This window comes from Taeniopygia guttata, chromosome 1A, assembly GCF_048771995.1.
Source record: "Taeniopygia guttata chromosome 1A, bTaeGut7.mat, whole genome shotgun sequence".
Taxonomy (NCBI): Eukaryota; Metazoa; Chordata; class Aves; order Passeriformes; family Estrildidae; genus Taeniopygia; species Taeniopygia guttata.
In genome coordinates, this window is record NC_133025.1 from 684701 (window position 1) to 698675 (window position 13975).

The 13975-nt window shown below is 61.3% G+C and overlaps 1 protein-coding gene across 1 annotated transcript; it reads left to right on the top strand.

The window, feature by feature from the left end:
* Window position 1: 1 nt before the first annotated feature.
* Window positions 2-13577, top strand: CHKB (choline kinase beta). The gene is made up of 11 exons (XM_041720686.2): window positions 2-173; window positions 1786-1894; window positions 4979-5092; window positions 5163-5296; window positions 6950-7054; window positions 7542-7600; window positions 8167-8251; window positions 9317-9425; window positions 10309-10448; window positions 11517-11598; window positions 13201-13577. Exons 1-11 carry the CDS (start codon window positions 22-24, stop codon window positions 13255-13257), a joined length of 1146 nt encoding a protein of 381 aa, XP_041576620.2. The 5' UTR covers window positions 2-21; the 3' UTR covers window positions 13258-13577.
* Window positions 13578-13975: the final 398 nt, after the last annotated feature.

Sequence of the window (13975 nt, forward strand, 5' to 3'; positions counted from 1 at the left end):
CAGGAGCGGGTGGCGGCCACCATGGCGGCGGCGGCGGGGGGCCCGGGCAGCGGTGGCGCGGACGGTGATGTCCCCGCCGCCACCCGCCTGCAGGCCTACGCCTGGTGCCGCGAGTTCCTGGCCGGCTCCTGGAAGCTCATCGGCCCCGACGAGTTCGGCATCTGGCCCGTCAGGTAGGAAGCGGAACGGGAGAGAGGCGGCCCCCCCCCCCCGCTCTCCTCAGTGGTCTCGTCCCGGGGCTCGGGGAAGTGTCGCCTCCCTGTCCCCTCCCTGTCCCCTCCCTGTGCCCCCGATTGTCCCCCGGAGCAGTGTCCCTGTCCCCAGCACTGTCCCCTCCCTGTGCCCCCGATTGTCCCCCGGAGCAGTGTCCCTGTCCCCTCCCTGTCCCCTCCCTGTCCCCTCCCTGTGCCCCCGATTGTCCCCCGGAGCAGTGTCCCTGTCCCCTCCCTGTCCCCTCCCTGTGCCCCGATTGTCCCCCGGAGCGGTGTCCCTGTCCCCTCCCTGTCCCCTCCCTGTGCCCCCGATTGTCCCCCGGAGCAGTGTCCCTGTCCTGTCCCTGTCCCCTCCCTGTGCCCTCACTGTGCCCCGATTGTCCCCCGGAGCAGTGTCCCTGTCCCCTCCCTGTCCCCTCCCTCTTGTACCTCAGAGCGGTGTCCCTGTCCCCTCCCTGTCCCGTCCCTGTGCCCCCGATTGTCCCCCGGAGCGGTGTCCCTGTCCCCTCCCAGCGGCCTCAGTTGTCCCCACAGCACTGTCCCTGTCCCCCGGTGTACCAGTCCCCCATGTCCCTCCCAGTGTCCCCAGTGCCCTCCGGACCAGTGTCCCAGTCCCTGTCCCCCAGTGACCCCCAGACCCGGACCCCGGTTCCTCTCCCAGTGTCCCCATCCAGTGTCCCCAGTGTCCCCATCCGCTGTCCCCAGTGTCCCAGTCCCACTCCCAGTGTCCCCATCCGCTGTCCCCAGTGTCCCAGTCCCACTCCCAGTGTCCCCATCCGCTGTCCCCAGTGTCCCCATCTCCTGCCAGCTGCCCCAGCACATCCCAAGCAGGGCTGTCGCTGTCCCCTCGTGTCCCCCGCTGTTCCCGGTGCCACCTCGGTGTCCCCCGGTGTCCCCTGACCCCCCAAAATCCCACGGGGGAGCGTCAGTAACTCCTGTGCCCTGCCGGGACACGTCCTGATCGGGTGGGTCCCTGTCCTGTCCCAATGTCCCTGATGTCCCCCAATGTCCCTAATGTCCCCGATGTCCCCAATGTCCATGATGTCCCCGATGTCCCTGATGTCCCCAGTGTCCCCAATGTCCCCGATGTCCCCAATGTCCCCAATGTCCCCATCCCGCAGCGGGGGGCTCAGTAACCTGCTGTACAGGTGTGCACTGCCTGGGTTGGGTCCCTGTCCCCTAAATGTCCCCAATGTCCCCAATGTCCCCAATGTCCCCGATGTCCCCAATGTCCCCAATGTCCCGCAGCGGGGGGCTCAGTAACCTGCTGTACAAGTGTGCAATGCATGGTGGGTCCCCGATGTCCCCAGTGTCCCCGATGTCCCCTCACATCCCCGATGTCCCTGATGTCCCCCGATGTCCCCAGTGTCCCCAATGTCCCCAATGTCCCCGATGTCCCCGATGTCCCCAATGTCCCCAATGTCCCACAGCGGGGGGCTCAGTAACCTGCTGTACAAGTGCGCACTGCCCGGTGGGTCCCTGTCCCCCCAATGTCCCTGATGTCCCCGATGTCCCCGATGTCCCCAATGTCCCCGATGTCCCCAATGTCCCCAATGTCCCCAATGTCCCGCAGCGGGGGGCTCAGTAACCTGCTGTACAAGTGCGCGCTGCCCGAGCACGTGCCGAGCGTGGGGGACGAGCCCCGACAGGTTCTGCTGCGCGTCTATGGGGCCATCCTGCAGGTGAGGGCACCGCCGCACCCCAAAACCCACGGGGACCCCAAACCCCATGGGGACCCCTGAGACCCTAAACCCAATGGGAACCCCAAGACCCCAAACCCCATAGGAACCCCCAAGACCCCAAACCCCATGGGGACCCCCGAGACCCCAAACCCCATGGGGACCCCCGAGACCCCAAATCCCATGGGGAACCCCAAGACCCTGAACCCCATGGGGATCCCCAAGACCCCAAATCCCATGGGGATCCCCAAGACCCCAAACCCCATGGGGACCCCCGAGACCCCAAACCCCATGGGGATCCCTGAGACCCCAAACCTCATGGGGAACCCCGAAATCCCAAACCCCATGGGAATCCCTGAGATCCCAAACCCCATAGGGACCCCTGAGATCCCAAACCCCATGGGGACCCCCGAGATCCCAAACCCCATATGGACCCCTGAGATCCCAAACCCCATGGGGACCCCCGAGACCCCAAACCCCATGGGGACCCCTGAGACCCCAAACCCCATGGGGACCCCTGAGATCCCAAACCCCATGGGGAACCCCTGAGACCCCAAACCCCATGGGGAACCCCCGAGATCCCAAATCCCATGGGGATCCCCGAGATCCCAAATCCCATGGGGATCCCCGAGACCGCGAATCCCATGGGGAACCCCAAGACCCCAAACCCCATGGGGAACCCCAAGACCCCAAACCCCATGGGGACCCCCAAGACCCTAAACCCCATGAAAACCACCGAGACCCCAAACCCCATGGGGACCCCCAAGATCCCAAACCCCATGGGACCCCCCGAGACCCTAAACCCCATAGGAACCCCCGAGACCCCAAACCCCATGGGGACCCCCAAGACCCCAAACCCCATGGGGACCCCCTAAGACCCCAAACCCCATGGGGAACCCCCGAGACCCCAAATCCCATGGGGAACCCCGAGACCCTAAACCCCATGGGAACCCCTGAGACCCTAAACCCCATGGGGATCCCCGAGACCCCGAATCTCATGGGGACCCCTGAGACCCCAAATCCTATGGGGACCCCCGAGATCCCAAACCCCATAGGGATCCCCGAGATCCCAAACCCCATGGGAACCCCCAAGATCCCAAACCCCATGGGGACCCCTGAGATCCCAAACCCCATAGGGACCCCTGAGATCCCAAACCCCATGGGGACCCCAAGACCCCAAACCCAATGGGAACCCCTGAGACCCCAAATCCCATGGGGAACCCCTGAGACCCCAAACCCAATGGGGACCCCTGAGACCCCAAACCCCATAGGAACCCCCAAGACCCCAAACCCTATGGGGACCCCTGAGACCCCAAACCCCATGGGGACCCCCGAGATCCCAAACCCCATAGGAACCCCCAAGACCCCAAACCCCATGAAAACCCCCGAGACCCCGAATCCCATGGGGATCCCCGAGGCCCCAAACCCCATGGGGACCCCCGAGATCCCAAACCCCATGGGGACCCCTGAGACCCCAAACCCCATGGGGAACCCCGAAATCCCAAACCCCATGGGAACCCCCGAGATCCCAAACCCCATGGGGATCCCCGAGACCCCAAACCCCATGGGGACCCCTGAGACCCTGAATCCCAAGGAAACCCCTGGGATTAGGGATTTTCATGTGCCTTTTTGGGATTTGTGGTTCTGTTTTTGGGGACCCCAATTTGTGGTCCCATTTCTGGGGATCCCAATTTGTGACCCCATTTTTGAGGATCTTGATTTGTGGCCCCATTTTTGGGGATCCCAATTTGTGGGTCCCATTTTTGTGGCCCCGTTTTTGTAGATTCCCATTTGTGGTCCCGTTTTGGGAATCCCCATTTCTGGTCCCATTTTTGAGTATCCCGATTTGTGACCCCATTTTTGGGGACCCATTTTTGTGGCCCCATTTTTAGGGTCCCGTTTTTGTGGTCCCACTTTTGGGTCCTGTTTTTGTGGCCCCATTTTTGAGTATCCCGATTTGTGGCCCCATTTTTGGGTCCCAATTGATGGTCCCGTTTTTGGGGATCCCCATTTGTGGCCCCGTTTTGGTGGTCCCGTTTTTGGGGATCCCCATTTGTGACCCCCTTCCTGGGTCCCAATCTGTGGTCCTGTTTTTGGGGATCCCGATTTGTGGTCCCGTTTTGGTGGTCCCATTTTTGGGGATCCCAATTTGTGACCCCATTTTGGTGGTCTCAAACTGTGGCCCCAGTTTTGGGGATCCCGATTTGTGGCCCTCTTTTGGTGGACCCGTTCTTGGGAATCCCGATTTGTGGCCCCATTTTGGTGGTCCCATTTTTGGGGATCCCAACCTGTGGCCCCATTTTTGGGGATCCCAATTTGTGGTCCCGTTCCTGGCTCCCAACCTGTGGCCCCGTTTTTGGGGATCCCCATTTTTGTGGTCCCAACCTGTGGTCCTGTTTTTGGGGATCCCCATTTTTGGGTCCCAATTGATGGCCCCGTTTTTGGGGATCCCGATTTGTGACCCCATTTTTGGGTCCCAATTGATGGTCCCGTTTTCAGGGATCCCAATTTGTGACCCCGTTTTTGTGATCCCAAACAGTGGCCCCATTTTTGGGGATCTCGATTTGTGGCCCCGTTTTGGTGGTCCCGTTTTTGGGGATCCCGATTTGTGACCCCATTTTTGGGTCCCAATTGATGGTCCCGTTTTTGGGGATCCCAATTTGTGGCCCCATTCCTGGCTCCCAACCTGTGGTCCTGTTTTTGGGGATCCCCATTTTTGTGGTCCCAACCTGTGGTCCTGTTTTTGGGGATCCCCATTTTTGGGTCCCAATTGATGGTCCTGTTTTTGGGGATCCCGATTTGTGGCCCCATTTTTGTGGTCCCAACCTGTGGCCCCATTTTTGGGGATCCCGTTTTTGTGATCTTGTTTTTATAGATCCCCATTTGTGGTCCCGTTTTGGTGGTCCCATTTTTGGGGATCCCGATTTGTGACCCCATTTTTGGGTCCCAATCTGTGGTCCTGTTTTTGGGGATCCCGATTTGTGGCCCTGTTTTGGTGGTCCCATTTTTGGGGATCCCAATCTGTGACCCCATTTTTGGGGATCCCAACCTGTGTCCCCGTTTTTGGGGTGCCCCTGACCCCCGCAGGGCGTGGACTCGCTGGTGCTGGAGAGCGTCATGTTCGCCATCCTGGCCGAGCGCGCGCTGGGGCCGCGCCTGTTCGGGGTGTTCCCGCAGGGCCGGCTGGAGCAGTACATCCCGGTAGGATCGGGGGTCCCCCCGGCCCCCCGTGCCCCCCGCGGGCACCCCCGAACCCCCCGTGCCCCCCCAGAGCCGGCGGCTGCGCACCGAGGAGCTGCGGGAGCCGCGCGTCTCCGCCGAGATCGCCGTCACCATGGCGCGCTTCCACGGCATGGCCATGCCCTTCAACAAGGAGCCCAAGTGGCTCTTCGGGACCATGGAGGGGTCAGGGACCCAAATCCTGCTGGGAACGGGGACCCCAATCCCACTGGGAGCGGGGACTGGGATGGGACAGCTCAAAATCCTGCTGGGAGCAGGGAGTGGGGCACAAATCCCACTGGGAACGGGGAGTGAGGCCCAAATCCCGCTGGGAACGGGGACCCAAATCCCGCTGGGAATGGGGAGTGGGGCACAAATCCCACTGGGAATGGGGGCACAAATCCCGCTGGGAATGAGGACCCAAATCCCACTGGGAACAGGGACCCCAATCCCGCTGGGAGCGGGGCACAAATCCCACTGGGAATGGGGAGTGGGGCACAAATCCCACTGGGAACGGGGAGCAGGGTGGGGCAGCTCCAAATCCCACTGGGAATGGGGAGTGGGGGCACAAATCCCGCTGGGAACAGGGACCCAAATCCCGCTGGGAACAGGGACCCAAATCCCGCTGGGAACGGGGAGTGGGGCACAAATCCCACTGGGAGTGGGGAGTGAGGCACAAATTCCACTGGGAGCAAAGAGAGGGGTGGGACAGCTCCAAATCCCGCTGGGAGCGGGGAGTGGGGACACAAATCCCATTGGGAGCGGGGAGTGGGGAACAAATCCCGCTGGGAACGGGGACTCAAATCCCACTGGGAATGGGGAGTGGGGCACAAATCCCGCTGGGAACGGGGACTCAAATCCCATTGGGAGCGGGGAGTGGGGCACAAATCCCACTGGGAATGGGGACCCAAATCCCACTGGGAATGGGGAGTGGGGCACAAATCACACTGGGAGCAGGGAGTAGGGCCCAAATCCCACTGGGAACAGGGAGCAGGGTGGGACAGCTCCAAATCCTACTGGGAGAGGGGGCCCAAATCCCACTGGGAGCAGGGAGTGGGAACCCCAAACCCCAGTGGGACCAGGGAGTGGGAACCCCAAACCCCATTGGGACCTGGGAGTGGGAACCCCAAACCCCATTGGGACCAGGGAGTGGGAACCCCAAACCCCAGTGGGATCAGGGAGTGGGAACCCCAAACCCCACTGGGATCAGGGAGTGGGAACCCCAAACCCCAGTGGGACCAGGCAGTGGGAACCCCAAACCCCATTGGGACCTGGGAGTGGGAACCCCAAACCCCATTGGGACCAGGGAGTGGGAACCCCAAACCCCAGTGGGATCAGGGAGTGGGAACCCCAAACCCCACTGGGATCAGGCAGTGGGAACCCCAAACCCCATTGGGACCAGGGAGTGGGAACCCCAAACCCCATTGTGACCAGGGAGTGGGAACCCCAAACCCCAGTGGGACCAGGGAGTGGGAACCCCAAACCCCATTGGGATCAGGGAGTGGGATCCCCAAACCCCATTGGGATCAGGGAGTGGGAACCCCAAACCCCAGTGGGACCAGGGAGTGGGAACCCCAAACCCCAGTGGGATCAGGGAGTGGGAACCCCAAACCCCAGTGGGACCAGGGAGTGGGAACCCCAAACCCCATTGGGATCAGGGAGTGGGAACCCCAAACCCCAGTGGGACCAGGACCCCTGAGGTTTCCTGGCTGCTTCCAGCAGGTCCTGTGGGACACCGAGGGGACACTGGGTGACCTTGGGGTGGCCGGGGCTGGGCAGGGGCTGTCGGGGGTCTGTCCCCACGCTGTCCCCTGTGTCCCCACCGTGCCGTGTCCCCAGGTACCTGCGGCAGATCTCGGAGCTGACCTTCTCGGAGCCGGAGCAGCTGCAGCAGCTGGAGCAGCTCCGGGGTTACAACCTGGAGCAGGAGATGAGGAGCCTCAGGTCACTGTCACCACCCCCCCATGTCCCTCCTCTGTCCCCTGTCCCCTCCTTGACCTCGCATCCCTGGTGTCCCCAGTGTCCCCCATGTCCTCAGTGTCCTCTGTGTCCCCGGTGTCCCCCTGTGTGTCCTACAAGTCCCCGGTGTCCCCCTGTGTGTCCTACAAGTCCCCGGTGTCCCCTGTGTGTCCCCCATGCCCTCAGGGTGTCCCTGTTGTCTCCCCTGTGTCCCCCTGTATCCGTGTCACCTCCACGTCCCGGTGTCACCCATGCCTTTGGTTTTCTGTGTCCCACATGTCCCCTGGTGTCCCCCATGTCCCCATGTCCCTGTGTGCTGGTGTCCCCCATGTCCTGGTGTCCCCCTGGTGTCCCCCATGTCCCCATATCCCGGGGTCCCCCCCATGTCCCCATATCCCGGGGTCCCCCCCATGTCCCCAGGGCTGTCCCAGGGCTGTCCCCGTGTCCCCTCTGAGCCGCTCTGTCCCCTCAGGGACCTGCTGGAGGCCACCCCGTCCCCGGTGGTCTTCTGCCACAACGACGTGCAGGAGGGTGAGTGCCACCCCTGTCCCCAACCCGGACCCCCAAACCCCACAGACCCCCAAACCCCTCAGACCCCCCAAACTCCAAAATCCCCCAGACCCCCAAACCCCCAGACCCCCCAAACCCCACAGACCCCCTAAACCCCTCAGACTCCCCAAACCTCTCAGACCCCCCAGACCCCCCAAATGCCCCAAACCCCCCCAAACTCCTCAGACCCCCAAACCCCCCAGACCCCCCAAACCCCACAGACCCCTCTGACCCCACAGACCCCCCAGACCCCCAAACCCCCCAGACCCCTCAGACCCCCAAACCCCTCAGACCCCCCAATCCCCCAAACCCCCAAGACACCCCAGACCCCTCAAACCCAACAGACCCCCCAAACCCCTCAGACCCCCCCAGACCCCCCAAACCCCACAGACCCCCAAACCCCACAGACCCCCCAAAACCCCGCACATCCCCCAGACCCCCCAAACTTCCCAGACCCCCAAACCCTCCAAACTCCCCAAACTCCCCAGCCCCTCCAGACCCCCCCAAACCCCGGGGACCCCCCGAACCCCAAAACCCCTGCCCCCCAGGGAACATCCTGCTGCTGGCGGGGCGCGAGGGCTCCTCGGACAGCCTCATGCTCATCGACTTCGAGTACAGCAGCTACAACTACCGGTGGGGCTGGGGGCCCCGGGGGGTTTGGGGGGTCCCCGGGGGGTTTGGGGGGTCCCCAGGGGGGTTTGGGGGGGTCCCCGGGGGGGTTTGGGGTGCAGCGGGCTGTTTTTGGGGCACAGAGGGGTGTTTTTGGGGTGGTTTTGGGGTGCAGAGGGGTGGTTTTGGGGCGCAGCAGGATGTTTTTGGAGTGCAGAGGAGTGGTTTTGGGGTGCAGCAGGATGTTTTTGGGGTGCAGAGGGGTGTTTTTGGGGCACAGCAGGGTGTTTTGGGGGTGTTTTTGGGGTGCAGAGGGGTGTTTTTGGGGTGCAGAGGGATGTTTTTGGGGTGTTTTTGGGGCACAGCAGGGTGTTTTTGGGGCGCAGAGGGGTGTTTTTGGGGCACAGCAGGGTGTTTTGGGGGTGTTTTTGGGGTGCAGTGGGGTGTTTTTGGGGTTCAGAGGGGTGTTTTTGGGGCTCGGGGCTGTTCTTGGGCTGTTTTTGGGGCTGGGGGCTGCTCTTGGGGCTGGGGGCTGTTCTTGGGCTGGTTTTGGGGCACAAAGGCTGTTCTTGGGGCTGGGGGCTGCTCTTGGGCTGTTTTTTGGGCTGGGGGCTGTTTTTGGGGCACAGAGGGGTATTTTTGGGGCTGGGGGCTGTTTTTGGGGCTGGGGGCTGTTTTCGGGGCTGCTCTGGGGCCGGTTTTGGGGCTGGGGGCTGTTTTGGGGGCTGGGGACTGTTTTCGGGGCTGCTCTGGGGACTGTTTTGGGGCGCAGAGGGCTGTTCTTGGGGCTGGGGGCTGTTTTTGGGGCTGGGGGCTGTTCTTGGGGCTGGGGGCTGGTTTTGGGGCTGCTCTGGGGCCGTTTTTGGGGCACAGAGGGCTGTTCTTGGGGCTGGGGGCTGTTTTTGGGGCTGCTCTGGGGCTGGTTTTGGGGCACAGAGGGCTATTTTTGGGGCTGCTCTGGGGCCGTTTTGGGGGCTGGGGGCTGTTTTTGGGGCTGCTCTGGGGCTGTTTTTGGGGCACAGAGGGCTGTTCTCGGGGCTGTTCTCGGGCCGTTTTTGGGGTGCAGGGGCTGACCCCGTGCCCCCCCAGGGGCTTTGACCTGGGCAATCACTTCTGCGAGTGGGTTTACAGCTACGGCGCCCAAGCCTGGCCCGGCTTCCAGGCCCGGCCCGAGCACTACCCCAGCCGCCAGCAGCAGGTGGGGCTGGGGGGGCTGGGGGGGTCCCTTGAGGGTCCCTTGGGGGTCTGGGAGGTTCTCTGGGGGATCTGGGGGGCTTCCTTCGTGCCTGGAGGGTCCCCTTGGGGTCCCTTGGGGGGTCCTGAGGGTGTCCCTTGGGGCCGAGGGGATTCCTTGGGGGTTCTGGGGGGGTCTGGGGGTGTCCCTTGGGGGTCCCTAGGGGATCTGGGAGGTTCCTTGGGGGGGCTGAGGTGTCCCTTGGGGGTCCCTGGGGGTCTGGGAGGTTCTCTGTGGGTCCCTTGAGGGTCCCTTGGGGGTCTGGGAGGTTCCTTGGGGGTCTGGGGGTGTCCCTTGGGGGTCCCTGGGGGTCTGGGGGGGTCCCTTGGCGGTCCTGGGAGGTTCCTTGGGGGTCCTGGAAGGTCCCTTGGGCGTCCCTGGGGGGTCTGGGGGGCTCCTTAGGGGGTCTGGGGGTGTCCCTTGGGGGTCCCTGAGGGTCCTGGGGGGGCTCCTAGGGGATCTGGGAGGTTCCTTGGGGGTCCCTGGGGATCCTGGGGGGCTGCTTGGGGGTCTGGGGGTGTCCCTTGGGGGTCCCTGGGGGGTCTGGGAGGTTCCCTTGGGGGTCCCTGGGGGGTCTGGGAGGCTCCTTGGGGGTCTGGGGGTGTCCCTTGGGGGTCCTTTTGGGGCTCTGGGGGTGTCCCTTGGGGTCCCTTGGGGGTCCCTGGGGGTCTGGGAGGTTCCCTGGAGATCCTGGGGGGCTGCTTGGGAGGTCTGGGGGTGTCCCTTTGGGGTCCCTGAGGGTCCTGGGGGGGCTCCTGGGGGATCTGGGAGGTTCCCTGGGGGTCCCTGGGGGTGTCTCTGGGGGTCTCTGGGGGTCCCAGCCCCACCCACCCCCCCGTACCCCCAGCTCCATTTCATCCGGCACTACCTGTGGGAGCGCCCGGGCGGGCCGGGACCGGCACCGGGAGCGGCCCCGGGAGCAGGAACGGGCCCGGCCGGGGAGGAGCGGGCGCGGCTGGAGGAGGAGCTGCTGCGGGAGATCGAGCGGTACGGATTTGGGGGTTCCTGTGCCACCTTTGGGGTCCCTGTGCCGCTTTTGGGGTCTCTGTGCCACTTTTGGGGGTTTCTATGGCCCCGTTTGGGGATCTCTGTGTCACTTTTGGGGTCCCTATGCCGCTTTTTGGGGTCTCTGTGCCACTTTTGGGGTCTCTGTGCCACCTTGGGGGTCACTGTGCCACCTTTGGGGTCTCTGTGCCACTTTTTGGGGTCTCTGTGCCGCTTTGGGGGTCCCTGTGCCGCTTTTGGGGTCCCTGTGCCGCTTTTGGGGGTTTCTGTGACCCAATTTGGGGTCCCTGTGCCACTTTGGGGGGTCCCTGTGCTGTTTTTCGGGGTCCCTGTGCCGCTTTGGGGGTTCTTTGTGACTCACTTTTGGGGTCTCTGTGCCGCTTTAGGGTTTCTGTGCCGCTTTTGGGGTCCCTGTGCCAGTTTTGGGGATCTCCGTGACCAAATTTGGGGTCCCTGTGCCACTTTTGGGGGTCTCTGTGCCACCTTTGGGGTCCCTGTGCCGCTTTTGGGGTCTCTGTGCCTCTTTTGGGGTCTCTGTGCCATTTTTGGGGTCCTCCATGCCCTCATCTGGGGGTCTCTGTGCCGCTTTTGGGGTCTCTGTGACCCAATTTGGGGTCTCTGTGCCACTTTTAGGGGTCCCTGTGCCACTTTTTGGGGTCTCTCTACCACTTTTCGGGGTTTCTGTGGCCCCATTTGGGGTCTCTGTGCCACTTTGGGGTTTCTGTGCCACTTTTGGGGTTTCTGTGTCACTCTTGGGGTCTCTGTACCTGTATTTCGGGAGGGGGTTGTACCATTTTGGGGATCTCCGTGCCACTTTGGGGTTTCTGTGTCACTTTTGGGGTCTCTGTGTCACTCTTGGGGTCTCTGTACCTTTATTTGAGGGGGGTTGTACCATTTTTGGGGTCTCTGTGCCACTTTTGGGGATCTCCGTGACCAAATTTGGGGTCCCTGTGCCGCTTTTGGGGTCTCCCTGTGCCGCTTTTGGGGTCCCTGTGCCACTTTTGGGGTGCCCGGGGGCAGATTTGGGGTCTCACCCCCGTTTCCCCCCAGCTTTGCTTTGGCCTCCCACTTCTTCTGGGGGCTCTGGTCCGTGGTGCAGGCCAAGATCTCCACCATCCGCTTCGGCTACCTGGTGAGTGGGGGGTCCCGGGGGTCCTGGGGGTCCTGGGGGGTCCTGGGGGTGCTGGGGGGCTGCACCCCCCTCCCCCCGCACCCCTTTTAACCCCTTCAGTGCCTGTTCCCCGTTTTTCTCACGGTTTTCTGTCCTTTTTCCCTTTTTCCAACACATTTCTCCCTCCGTTTCCCCTCCTTTTTTCACCCATTTCTCCCCTCATTTCTCCCTCTTTTTTTTTCCTTTTTTCACCCATTTCTCCCCCTATTCCCCCTCCTTTTCCCCCTCCTTTTTCCCCTTTACCAACAATTTCTCCCCCCATTTCCCCCCATTTCCCCCCCCCATTTCCCCTCCTTTTTCCTCCATTTTTGCCCCCATTTCTCCCCTCATTTCTCCCTCCATTTCCCCTTTTCTCCCTCCATTTTTCCCTCCTTTTTTTCCTTTTTTCCCCATTTCTCCCCTCATTTCTCCCTCCTTTTTTTCCTTTTTTCACCCATTTCTCCCCCATTTCCCCTCATTTTCCCCCTCCTTTTCCCCCTCCTTTTTCCCTCCTTTTTCCCCTTTTCTCCCCTATTCCCCCTCCTTTTTCCCCTCTTTTCCAACAATTTCTCCCCCATTTCCCCTCTTTTTCCCCCCATTTCTCCCCTCATTTCTCCCTCCATTTTCCCCTTTTCCCCCTCCTTTTTCCCCTTTTCCAACAATTTCTCCCCCCATTTCCCCTCCTTTTTCCCCCATTTCCCCCCCCATTTCTCCCCTCATTTCTCCCTCCTTTTCCCCTTTTCTCACCCATTTCTCCCCCCATTTCCCCTCTTTTTCCCCCCTTTCTCCCCCCATTTCTCCCTCCTTTTTTCCCCTTTTCTCCCACATTTCTCCCACATTTCCTCCTCCTTTCCCTTTTTTCTCCCCCCTTTTCTCCCCCCATTTCTCCCTTCATTCTCCCCATCCTTTTCCCCCTTTATCCCCCTTTATATTTCCCTTCCCCCCATTCCCCTCCCCATTTCTCCAATTTATCCCTTTCCTCTCCCTTTTTTTCCTCTTCCTGATTCCCCCCTTTTTTCCCCTTTTTTCCCACTTTTTCTCTCATTTCCCCCTTTTACCCCCGCTTTTTCCCCCTTTATTCCCCTCCCCCTTTCCCCCCTTGTTTTTCCCCATTTTTTTCCCATTTTCTCCCCTTTATTTCCCACTTTTTCTCCCATTTCCCCCCTTTATCCCCCCACTTTTCCCCCCTTTATTCCCCTTTTCCCCCATGTTTTCCCCCCTGGCTTTTGCCCATTTTCTCCCCTTTATTTCCCACTTTTTTTTCCCATTTCCCCCCTTCATCCCCCCCACTTTTCCCCCTTTATTCCCATTTCCCCCCATGTTTTCCCCCCGGTTTTTCCCCATTTTCTCCCCTTTATTTCCCACTTTTTTTCCCCATTTTCCCCCTTTATCCCCCCGGCTTTTCCCCCCCTTTATTCCCTTTTCCCCCCATTTTTTCCCCATTTTCTCCCCTTTATTTCCCACTTTTTTTCCCATTTCCCCCCTTCATCCCCCCCCCATTTTCTCCCCTTTATTCCCCTTTCCCCCCATGTTTTCCCCCCTGTTTTTCCCCTTTTTTCCCAATTTTCCCCTTTTTTTCCCCAGGATTACGCCCAGAGCCGTTTCCAGGCCTATTTCCAGCACAAGGCTCGCTGCTCCTGAGGGGATCCCCCAAATCCTGCCCCTTTGGGGGGTCGTTGGGGCGGTTTGGGGGCGCTTTGTAACGGTTTGGGGGGTCCCGCACATTTTGGGGGGCACCACAACGGTTTGGGGGTGCTGAGACACCCCCCCCCCGGGTGGGGACCCCCAAATCCGCACCCCTGGCCAGTATGGGGTTTTGGGGGGGTTTTGGGGTGTCGCAGAGGGGCTGGGGGACCCCTGTTTGTACCACCCGCAGCTTTGGGGTCGGGGGGCTCCGGGACCCCCCAGTTCCGACAGCGGAATGTGAAACTCAGACCAATAAAGCCGCGCTGGGGCCGGCGCTCCGCTCCTCCTTCCTAAATCCCGCCCTAAAAACTCCCCCTACCCAAAATCCCGCCCTAAATCCCACCCTAAAAATTCCCCACCCCAAATCCCGCCCTTCAAATTCCCCCACCCCAAAATCCCGTCCTAAATCCCGCCCTAAAAATTCCCCACCCCAAATCCCAACCCTTCAAATTCCCCCTACCCAAAATCCCAGCCCTTTAAATTCCCCACCCCAAAATCCCGCCCTAAATCCCACCCTAAAAATTCCCCCTACCCAAAATCCCGTCCTAAATCCCGCCCTAAATCCCATCCTAAAATTTCCCCACCCCAAATCCCAACCCTTCAAATTCTCCTGCCCCTAAATCCCGTCCTAAATCCCGCCCTAAAAATTCCCCCACCCAAAATCCCACCCCTC

What these genes read in the sequence shown, in the direction of transcription:
- CHKB (XM_041720686.2), top strand. Translation starts at nt 22, where the DNA reads ATGGCGGCGGCGGCGGGGGGCCCGGGCAGCGGTGGCGCGGACGGTGAT. An exon ending in TCTATGGGGCCATCCTGCAG is followed by an intron (nt 1,895 to 4,978) that starts GTGAGGGCACCG and finishes TGACCCCCGCAG; the next exon opens with GGCGTGGACTCGCTGGTGCT. An exon ending in CTCTTCGGGACCATGGAGGG is followed by an intron (nt 5,297 to 6,949) that starts GTCAGGGACCCA and finishes CCGTGTCCCCAG; the next exon opens with GTACCTGCGGCAGATCTCGG.